This window comes from Ornithorhynchus anatinus, chromosome X1 (assembly GCF_004115215.2).
Source record: "Ornithorhynchus anatinus isolate Pmale09 chromosome X1, mOrnAna1.pri.v4, whole genome shotgun sequence".
Classification (NCBI taxonomy): Eukaryota; Metazoa; Chordata; class Mammalia; order Monotremata; family Ornithorhynchidae; genus Ornithorhynchus; species Ornithorhynchus anatinus.
The window spans coordinates 68642024-68653852 of record NC_041749.1 but is presented as its reverse complement, the minus strand read 5'-3'; the positions used below and the strand labels follow the sequence as shown (position 1 = coordinate 68653852).

At 40.0% G+C, this 11829-nt stretch overlaps 1 protein-coding gene across 4 annotated transcripts in view; it reads right to left on the bottom strand.

Moving 5' to 3' along the window:
• Window positions 1-10387: 10387 nt before the first annotated feature.
• FHIT (fragile histidine triad diadenosine triphosphatase) overlaps window positions 10388-11829 on the bottom strand; it is a 1434147-nt gene continuing 1432705 nt past the window's right edge. For all 4 annotated transcript variants that reach the window (XM_039910140.1, XM_039910143.1, XM_039910141.1 and 1 more), the window contains one exon: window positions 10388-10708. In XM_039910140.1, coding sequence (XP_039766074.1) covers window positions 10706-10708 — 3 coding nt within the window. In that variant the 3' untranslated portion in view covers window positions 10388-10705. The remainder of the gene's footprint in view (window positions 10709-11829) is intronic.

The window sequence follows — 11829 nt, the reverse complement described above, 5'->3', positions numbered from 1 at the left end:
CATCAATGCTGGCAGACCAGCTTTCACTGAATGCCCTATAAATCATTAATTTAATCTTATGTGAAGGAACTGTGGTCTTGGATCTGTTAAAGAACTTTAGTGCCAAAATGGTACATGTGGGAGGGCCAGGTTTAGGATGTGTTCATTCCCATTTTGACCACTATTAATAGTTACTTATGAAGTGGGAAAATTCCTCTACATGTCTACATGTATTTATTGAGCCCACAGGGTACACAGTATAATTTGTTGAACTGCCATCCTGACACTACTAAGTCTTTAGTGTCAAAAAAACCAAAACAAAAAACAAAAAAATCTTAGGGAAAGATTATGAATCTTGGGCTAGGAGACTGGAGATAGCCCTGAAGCCTGGAGCAATATTCATACAACTTTTGCAAAATTGCTTCTGTGTAAAGATGATCAAGGTGTTAGATGGCTCTCCTAGTGGCTCCTTCCTTAAGATTTTGTTGATTTGATAATGAAGATAAATACTCGACAGGGCTTTTTCTTTTCTGAAAAGTCACCACCCACATATATTATTTATAGAGTTTATGAAAATGAAAACTATCAATCTTTTCCATTTAGCAAGCATAGTCTGAGTCAGGCATTTTTTTCTTCCATATTCCAACATAACTAAGTGGAGAGATTTAACCAGGTGAATGTTACTCAGTATAAAGAAAGGAAAGCTTGAATTGGAAAAACAGAGGTGCTATGTTTCAGGGGGTTAAAGGAAATAGAGCACTATGTTTATGAAATTCTACCTGGAAGCATTTGCATCTTTCTGAGCCCCACCCACAAGCCTCACAATACTTATGTATGCATCCATAATTTATTAATATTAATGGCTGTCTCCCCATCTAGACTATAAGCTCCTTGTGGTCAGGGACTGTCTTTACATACTATGTTCTATTGTACTCTTCCGAGCACTTAGTACAGTGCTCTGCACAAAGTAAATGATTGATTGATAATAAAATTCTGAGCTTACTTTGGATTTTTAATTTTTCTATTTAGACTATTTAAATCATGTTATCCCTTTTCCTCTGAGGCTGACAATTCTGAAGCACAAAATGGGACTTATTTCCTCCTGCTTATTCATTCTCTCAGGAAAATAACATAGGGGAAATCTATCAAAGACTTTCCTATTCAAAGGAAGAAAACCACTAATCACTTTTTGCAATTTGAGGCCTAATCATTTTCCTGCCTTGATTTTTATCTCTTTCCCCGCCTTGATTTTTATCTCTTTCCCCATGGCCCTAGTATATGATTTTTTTCACTCTTTCAAGTCCTCCAGATTCGGCAGTAGAAGAAATAAGATGGTACTGTGGAAAAGGCTTTGGGTTAGGAATAAGGAGATCTAGACTATAAACTCATTGTGGACAGGGAATGTGTCTACCAACTATGTTATATTGTACAACTACTTAGTGCAGTGCTCTACACACAGTAAGTACTCCAATACCATTGATTGATTGATTGACCTGTTGCCCATTGCCCCTAACCTGCTATGTAACTTTTGCCCAACTGACATTATTTCCTTGAATTGTAGTTGACTCACTCACAAAAATAATTTGTTTCTTATCTACTTATGAAAAAGTTGTTGAAACTAAGGCAAATACTGTTTACATGGTGCTATGAGTTCCCTAAAGTAGGGTATTTTTAATAAATTCCTAGTAATTCTCCCAGAAAACATTTTCTTTGACCTTTATTCCTGCCTATCCTTCCTACCCTCTTTATGCATACTATCCACCCTTTCTGATTTACAGTTTGTCTCTCAGATGGACTGAAAAGCAAAGAAAGGAAAATTCTGTGGGTCTTTATGTTGATGTACTGTTTTTATTTTTTGATTTTACTGTAATTGAAGTAACTCCTAGGGTTTTAATGCAACCAGCAATTATGTAATGTTAGGTAGATGCAGGTTCATTGCTTATGTGTGCCCCATGTTCAACAAGCAGGGTGGACATTGACAACTCTGCTATACCTCATAAGATACATATGACTTTACATGTTTTATATCAGGGACACAATGTAATGGGATGCTATCATGGATGCCATTTTGCAGAATAAAGGAAATTTTGCAGTATCTTAGAGAGTTTCTCTGAGGTGACCCCTGAATTTCTCACTTCTTCCTAAACCTGAAAAGTAGCATGGCCTAGTGGACAGAGCATGGGCCTGGGAGTCAGAAAGACCTGAGTTCTAATCCTGGCTCTACCATTTGTCTGATATGTGACCTTGGGCAAGTTACTTAATTCTCCAAACCTCAGTTACCTCCTCTGTAAAATGAAGACTAAGAAGTTTGCGAACCCCCAGTTTGTACCAACCAGGATCTTCATGGATCGGGGGAGCCTCAGTGACACGTAGTAGAAGTCAAATCACACCTCTGATCATCAAGGTTACTGTGAAAAGTTTTTTACTTAGTTTTATCAACATACAAGGGAGTGACACATACACACACTCTCACTCCCTCCACCACATAATGGTCACTATCAGTCTGTGGTCAAAGGAGCCCATTCTGCCAGTGCTTCTTCTGCTGCTTTGGAGTACTGCTCTCCTGCTGCTTCAGTGCTTGGTTCTTTGTGCATCTCAGCATGCCTCTCTCTGCATGCTTCTGCTCCTGGTGTCTCCTTGCTGCCTCCACATGCCCTTCTTTCAGCATGGCCCCTTTTGCCATTCAAAGCACCCACCTTTACTCTGCCTTAGGTGTCACAGCTGGGGCTTTAAATGACAGTCATTGATTGGTCCAGGCCCATTACTGGGTAGAACAAGGAGAGAAAGCCCCATCTTCCTCCATGCTCTGCCCTCACAGGCCTGCAATCACCTGCTCTCAAAAAAAGCCCATCACTGCCTTTGCAAAGTCTCTTCCTTGTTGCTGTTCACTGGTGGGCTCACCACAAAGACTATGAGGCCCATGTGGAATATAAGGGTCAAACCTGATTAGCTTGTATCTACCCCCAGAGTTTACTTAATACATCCCTGGCACATAGTAAGTGCTTCATCATAAACCGTAAGTCCAGTTGTAAACGGTAAGATTATTGTAGGCAGGGAATGTGTCTACCAACTTTGTTATATTGTATTCTCCCAAGCGCTTAGTATGCTGCTCTGCAAACAGTAAGCACTTGATAAAAGTATGATTGATTTATAAAAAACATAAAAACAACAAAAAAACCTTTTATGTTTATGGATTTACAGGAACTCTGTGGAGGGAGCCTTGTCAGAAGAATGCTTGGCACCAGAAGTTTAAAAATGGGCAGAAAGGCATCTCATACTGTAACTGAACCACCCAGGGATTAGGCCAACTGTAACTGGACTACCCTGTATATAACCAGATGACTGGTAATGAGAAACAGAGAGAGCAGGTTTGTTGCTCCTGACTTTGTGCTGGGGGCAACTTCATGCCTCTTACTTTCAACCATGCATCAGGTTTTTCTCTCCGTTTTCTCTCTCTCCCACCACACCCCTGTCACTTTCTCACTATAGCAAATGAAAAAGGTAAAACTTGTTTGTGACTTGGGTCGGTGGGTTGAGTGAATATCACTGAGTGTTTTGCCTTTGATTTTGTGAAGTTCATGCTGGGGAAGGGTTATAGGGGTAGACATGGCTAATAGCTGTTGGATAAGAAAACATATGATAACTCTGGGCAGCATTCAAGTAGTCCTTCAACCACCTTCTCACTTCCATTAATCATTGATTAACAGTATCACCAACAAGGGATCTGTGGGAGTTAACGACAAAGCCCCATGAGATGCTTTAGTGAGCTGACAACTCTGTTACTTAAAGAATGAGGAATATTAAGTGCAAGGAAGAAAAGGGAAGCTGGATTCAGGAATTAAGTTTTTTTCTACTTATGGTGAAGTTTGAAAAACAGACTAGAACTTTATTTAAATTCAATTTGGAAACACCTGGAAAGGATGACCATTTATCTGAGTCAACACTACGTACGTGCAGGTTACGAATATCCATAATTACATATTCTATTACCTAAGGGGGAAAAAAACTCATGCAGAACTGTGTTCATGTGCTGAATGTGGGTTAGAACACATTCAAGTTTGAGGTGAGACTGCGGCTTAATTTCAAGACACTTTGAAGAATATGGGTTACCTTGGGATTGGTGTCATGCACTCTCAATATGTTAAAGTCAAATCCATTCTGAGATGCACAGAGAAACATTGGGAGTGTTTAATTGTAGTAAATGAAAATGGAAAATCTAAGATCAAATAGTCTTTTTAAAGGAATGTGTTTGTGTTCCAAAATGTGTTAGTATTTTCCCACCCCAGGGAGAAAGGATGTGACCATTAAATTCCTCCAAAAAGAAGACTGCATGGGTTGGGAGTTCGATCTTTGAGCCTTTTTTTTGGTGTTGCTGTCTCTCGTATGCCACCTTGAGCCATCTCTCTGAATTCCACGATGCATGTTTTTATATATTGATTATCAAAATCTTTGATTCCGTTAGGGTTTCTCTGGTGTAGACCAACATATCCATTTTCTTTGGCTTTAGCATCAGCCCAAAGTGCCTGGCTTACTTGGCAGAGCAGCTCAGAATTATTTGTGTATCTTCCTGGTTGTGTGCCTCTAGGGTGCAATCACCGACTTACAGCAACTCTTGAATAAGTGTTTTTATAAGACTTTAGATGGTACTTGTAGCCTATTTATTTGGAAGAATTTCTCAGAGAATCAGAAGTATATTCTACTACCAGAGTGTTCCTCCTCCATGCTTGTAGATCTCAGGAGAAATGCATCAAGTCTACGTGGTTTTTGCCATTATTTATTATCTGTCGTCTGTATTGACATCTTCCATAGTTGGGGCAAATGCCATGGGTTTTCATGTTGGTAGGTGTTTCTATGCTTTGCAAGGCCTCAACTCAATTTTAGAAAATGTTTTCAGAAGAATAGTGAAGAAATATTGCTATTTGTGTAGGAATCCCTCTTTGTGATGAAGCTAAATCCTGCTTTTTTAATTCGGATGTGTTATGATTCTGTGTGTAGGGCCATGTAACTTCTTTAGTGATCTGTAGAAAACATTAGCTTGGAGGTCTTATGAATAGCCTTGGATTTCTACCACTTTAACATCCCACCATTAGTTGTGCATGTCACTTAATGTCACTACTTTCATGTCAGGAAGTAGGTTTCTATGAAACCCTTCCTTTTGACAGGATCATGTAGTGCTACATGGTGTTATTGCAAGGAGTATTTTTATCTGAGACACTTTAATCAAATCCATCTTTGTAGTTCTCAGAATAATTATGACAACTGTGGTATTAATAGCTTCTTAAATGCAAAAGTACTGGGTTAAACACTGGAGTTCTTAATGCGGATCATATCGGACACTGTTGCTGTCCCACAGGGGGCTCACAATTTGAGGTGTTGAGTGCAACTGTTTTAACCCCATTTGGTTCCACAAATGTTTATTGTCATTTTGGAGTATGACTTGTTTATCTGGTAAAGTCCTCGAAGATGATTGGAAAGGCAGCTGCAGTTTCTCAGCACCTTATCCCTTGGTTTTAACTACATTAGTCGCTGGTGTAATGACAAGAGGGCAGAGCTGGGGAAGAGAGAGCTGGGACATTCTTGTGGGCCTGGCTTCTACGCCTCCCTCAGCGGCTTCTTTGTCCCACTTTACCAAAACCCTTTACCTGCCGGCCTTCTCTCTTTCCCCTAGAGGGACACAGGAATCTGGGACATGGTCTAGTGGAAAGACCATGGACCTGAAAGTCAGAGGACATGGGTTCTATACCCAGGTCATGGGTTCGAATCCCAGCTCTGCCACTTGTCAGCTGTGTGACTTTGGGCAAGTCACTTAACTTCTCGGTGCCTCAGTTACCTCATCTGTAAAATGGGGATTAAGACTGTGAGCCCCACGTGGGACAACCCGATTGCCCTGTGTCTACCCCAGTGCTTAGAACAGTGCTCGGCACATAGTAAGCGCTTAACAAATACCAACATTATTATTATTATTAGGTCTGCCACATGACTGTGTGTGACCTTGGGCAAGTTGCTTCATTTCTCTGTGCCTCAGTTCCCTCATCTGTAAAATGGAGATTAAGATTGTTAGCCCCATATGGGACACAGACTGTGTCTGACCTAATACCTTATATCTACCCCAGCCTTAGAACAGTGCTTAGCACATAGTAAGTGCTTAACAAATGCTACAGTTATTACACTCCAAATGCATATGACCATTCATAATGAGTTGGGACAATCACCATGATCCTACCCCTGCAAGGACCCAGGAGGCAGCATTGTGAGGCTACAGGGGTTGTGTGAATGGAGGAGAGTGTGGTAGGGCAATGGACCTGGGAAAAAATGGTGGTTTTGAGTTTTCAGAAATATTTTCTCGGTTCCTGTGTTCCATTGATTCATTATGTCAGAAGATTAGCAGATATTCTAATCAATCAGATTCCGAAGCAACCAATCAGAGGATATGGGTTATGAGTATGTCATAATAATAATTATGGTATTTGTTAAGGACTTACTATGTGCCAGGCACTGTTCTAAGCACTGGGGTGGATACAAGCAAATCAGGTTGGACACAGTCCATGTTCCACATGGAGCTCACAGTCTTAATCCCCATTTTACAGATGAGGGAACTGAAGCACAGAGAAGTGAGTGACTTGGCCAAGATCACACAGCAGACAGATGGTGGAGTCAGGATTAGAACCCATGACCTTCTGACTCCCAAGCCCATGCTCTATCCAGTAGGCCATGCTGCTTCTCATAAATCTGCTTGTCATAAATCAACCCCTTCAACTGGGTGGAGGACAATTAGATATGGGTGCCCAGGGATGGTCCTAATCCAATCCATTCCATCAAACCTACCTTGCACAACCTGCACCTGAATCGTGTTATCCTCTCCCCTTCCCCAATTTTACAAATGACAAAACTGAGGTTCAGGGTGGTTAAGTGACTTCCCTAAAGTCACACGGCAGATCAGTAGTATAGCTGGGACTTGTTCCAACGGGGCTGCTGTAAATTTTGCTGCCGAGCTCCTTCAAGTTGCTTTCATTATCCCAGAATGCAAGTCAGCCATCTTGGAGAGTTGGAGGTTACTTTTCAGCGTAGTGTCACTGTGAACTTGGAGTATAGCAGACAATGGTCTCACCAGGAATTTGTTCTAAGGATGGCTATGTAGAGTCTTCAGATCACTCTGCTGCACTAGGATATAGTCAGTGAGACACCATTTTAGATCGTGGATGCCTAATAAAAGGGAAGATGGTGTTGGTGATCATACGATGGTGTTAGCACTCATTGAGTCACAATATGTGACTGCTGTTTAGTTTGCCAACCCCATGTGATCAGATAACATTTTCCATATGCACTGGAGAGTGGGGATAACCCATTATAATCAGCTTGTCAGATGTTTACACTCCTATAATGAGTCTATGTAAATTTTTGAGCATTTTTCCTAAGTTTGGCAATGGAGGGTTGGGGGAGCAATATGTGTTGATGGTGGCAAAACACTTGTTTCAGTCACCAAGTGGTTACTTGTATCTCTCTGAGCAGATTTGGAAGGTCAGATACTAGTGATTTTGTGATTGTGAAATCAATCACTAATAGCCACTAAGCTGAAGAAAGGAGGCCTCTTCAACAGAAGGAGTATTCAGTGTCCATCTCTCTGTGCTCATCACATAGTGTCCTGGTCATGTGGGCTTTTTTGCTGATAGTTACTCAGTTATTACCAACAAATGGGTGTTGCTGTTTCCAGGGAAAAATACTAATGCTGTTCCCCCCCAGTCTTGCAATCAGCTCTATCTATCTTTGGGGGGAAATTGTAAACATTGTGGAAAATGCAAGCGGGAATGATCCATTTTTGATCAATACCATCTAATCAATTTTATTTCATCTTATTTTAAACATTTTATGTTAATTCTGGTATATGTAGCAATTAACCCATCAACTTACCCTCATTGTTTTCCAGGGCAAAAGTAATGGGATTATCAGTACAGTTTCCCCAAGCTGCTTAAATTTATATTTTGTATTTTGTGGTGTAATCTCCTTGTCTTTGCCTATTTATTAAATTGCCTTTAAATGACTAGAATGTCACTTCCTCAGCACTCTTTTTCCCCGTTTTGTGGTGAACATACCTCCTCCTCTCATCTCCCCAATCTTCCTTCAGTGTTTACCCTAAAATGATGCATAATAATAATGATAATTATGGTAGTCAAGCATGGTTCTAAGGATTGGGGTAGAGGCAAGTAATCAAATTGGACACAGTTCCTGTCCCACATGGGGCTCACAGTCTTAATCCACATTTTACAGGTGAGCTAACTGAGGCACAGAGACATTAATTGATTTGCCCAAGGTCAGAGAGCAGACAAGTGGTAGAGCAGAGATTAAAACTCAGGTCCTCTGACTCCCAGGTCTATGCTCTTTCCACTAAGCCACACTGCTTCACAGATGATGCATATGCGCCAGGATCACTTGACATTGTCATCTAAGGCTCTATCTTGGATAGGATGTTATGTTTTAAATGATGACCACTGGGAAGCAGTGTGGCTCAGTGGAAAAGAGCCTGGGCTTCGGAGTCAGAGGTCATGGGTTCGACTCCCAGCTTTGCCACTTGTCAGCTGTGTGATTGTGGGCAGGTCACTTCACTTCTCTGTGCCTCAGTTACCTCATCTGTAAAATGGGGATTAACTGTAAGCCTCACTTGGGATGACCTGATTACCCTGTATCTCCCCCAGTGCTTAGAACAGTGCTCGGCACATAGTAAGCGCTTAACAAATACCAACATTATTATTATACATCCTTAGCAGATTCTCTCATTCTCTACCAGCTTTTCAAGGGTCCTAGAGACTCCTAAGCTAAAAGAAAAAAAATGGGCTTTATGTTAAGTTTACAAGAATATGCAAATGTTCACATTCTTTCTCCTCCCAGTACATTGAACACATCTACCAACTCTGTTGCATTGTACTCTCCCAAGTGCTTAGTTCAGTGCTCTGCACACAGTAAATGTTCAATAAATACGATTGATTATATGGCTTTCTTGTATTGTAATGTTTCCTTGTGAAGACAGAGAAGCCTTAAAAGAAGTGGGAGGGAAGCACACATTCATTCAGGAATGAGTGGCTTTCCAGGGTTTTTTCACTACCCAAACAAAATGGCTAACACTAAAATCCCTTGTGGGGTTTAACATGAGGTGACTGGTTTGCTTTTGTTCACTTCATTCATTCATTCATTCATTCAATAGTATTTATTGAGCACTTACTGTGTGCAGAGCACTGTACTGTTTGGAATGTACAAATCGGTAACAGATAGAGACTTGACTCTTCAGTCAGAACTGAGCACCCCACCTACACCACAGAGATGAAGGCTTGAAATCACTAGTGCAGCTTAATGAGGCATGTCCAAATACCTGGCATTCATGACAATCTGTTTCTAAAACTTAAAAAAAAATAAATATTTCTCATATTAATAACTCTAAACAAAATTGGAATAGGCGCTCATTTCCTTTGGAAGCTTTCAATACCCCTTCTTTGCATGCTGGAAAGATTTACTGGTGCCTTACCCACCACCTCTCTTTTTCTAAATTTTGTCCTCATTTGCAGACTCAGTCAGAATGTGACTTCTTTTGACCTCAGCTGGAAGAGAACTATATTAGAAAAGTAGCTTTTTCAAAGGACAAATGGCAGCTCTCGAGAGCTTTTCAAGTTTAATAAGCAGGGCTTTGGGAGAGTCATTTGACTAAAGTCATCACCAAGATAGAGTATTTAAAATGTGTTTGGCTTTCTTGCATGGGATCAACAAAAGCCTCCCAAATCAAGGGCTTTATAGAGCTCTGTGTGTGAGAATATTCTCAAATAATCAGGCTACAAGAAAGAGATGTTTTGGGAAGAATTAAAAAAAATCACTTTCTAGGTTTAGGTTCTTTGTTATGCTATTGAATTTTTTTCCTTCCTGCTTTCTAGTCCTTTTCCCTCATACAGCTTCTGGCTCTCCCCTTAAGTCACACTACACTTGACCATTATGTCTGTGAAATGGGCTTTGTGAGGAGTTTGGAAAAAAGGACTCTGTAGTTATGTGTATTTTTCCCACCAGCCCTAAACAGAAAACCTTCTCCATAGTGTGTCAGATCACCAGCTCTACATATTTATTAATTCCTAAAAAGCTAAAAGCTTACTGTGCTGTCCTTAAACCCTGCTGTTCTGTACACCATATTAAAAAGCAGGAGGATAATATATGATCTTAAAAAAAGGACATGCATTTCTTGTTCTATTATCTTATCTAGCAAAACGGTAGCTCCCTGGGTTTATCTTATTTAGGATATAACAAAGGTCTAGTTTCCAGGAAGTACAATAGCTCTAGAAGATCTACTTCTTCTAAGATACCCTACGGGCAGCAACAGAATATCAATATGTACAACAATAGGAAATGCTTTGCAATATATCCAACACAAAAGATAAATATTTTTACTAATATTTTATTTCCATTCAGCCAAGGGACAATTTAGAAATAATGCCATCCTAACCAGACAATGGAGGAAAATGAGAGCATTAGCAAAGCCATTGTTTTGAATCCTGGCTGTCAGTCATCTTGATTGAAAGAAAACCAGAGATATCCAGGGGTATAATAAAATGTTGTATGAAAGGATGCAGTATTTGTAGGATGTAATAAAGCCTGTTTAACTTCATTTCCAATGCCACAAATTCCAAGAGAATGAGTCCCATTTTCTGTTTTCTTACGCCTCAGGATTTGTTCAAGACACCTTCTTCCCTGGAAATTACTGAACATAAAAAGGCATATAGTTAAAATTGAAAACATTTTTGAGTCATGGGAAACAAAATACAAGTTTGTTTACTGTTAATCTTCTAGTTACCCATGAACATTTTACAAGAGAAATTATTGATTGTGACCGATTAAATGAATATTTTCGAGGTCAAATCCGTATTATTTCATGGATTAGTTTTCACTGGTTTTGCTGGTTTTCTGAAGGAAGACAGCATGAGTTTGCTGACTGACTATTCCTAGGTCACAACCTGTATCTGAACAATTCAACTGTCCATTCTATTTAATATTATACAATTTTTGCAGAAACCCACTTGAAAAATCAAATATTCAGGTATTTTGTATTTTTCATCCATTTTCACCCTTTAAAGATGCATGTTTTAAATAAGCAAAGAAAACAGATTTACTCATTATTAGACAGAAAGCTTCTCTACCTTCAGAAACCCTAAACCTGTCCAGTCCCAAGGCGAGGGATGTCATTTTCATAAACTAACAGTAAATCCAAGCTTTCAGGACTCTGAGATGTGTTGGGAGACTGATAACTACAGTGGTTCTCTCATTCTTGCCCACTACTGTCCTTGAGGAAACTGCCTTACCAATGTTTAAACATAGGGATGGTTCAGGTGGTTTGGGCTTGTTGCCAAACAAGAGACTCTTCCAGCAGTCTCTTTATGGTTTTGTTTAATTTACCTGTTTAATTGTTCTTTCCCTGTGTGCCTCCTCCTTTAAATTGTGAGGTTCCTTAAGGACCAGTGACCTTATTTGAATCATGAGCCAGACATCTGTGCCCAATGTTCACTTCAACTATACCCAGGACACATATTATACATTCCTCAAAATTGTGGGTCCATTGTGAGCCATTGTATCATGCGTATGTTTTCCCATATAAATAAATGAAATTTGCTAGTTTCTTGTTCCAAAACCATCCCCAACATGATGACTGAGCCCTTACAGGTATGGACCACTCCCTGCCACCACCTATTTATAGGGACTTTTGTGAACCCCAAACAAGGCCCCAAGCCCCCATCATATATATGTATACATTTATATAAAACCAGTGGCTTGCAAGGTCCCACTCAAACTGTGCTTCTATCACCATTTCCTGCAGAAAAGGGGCAG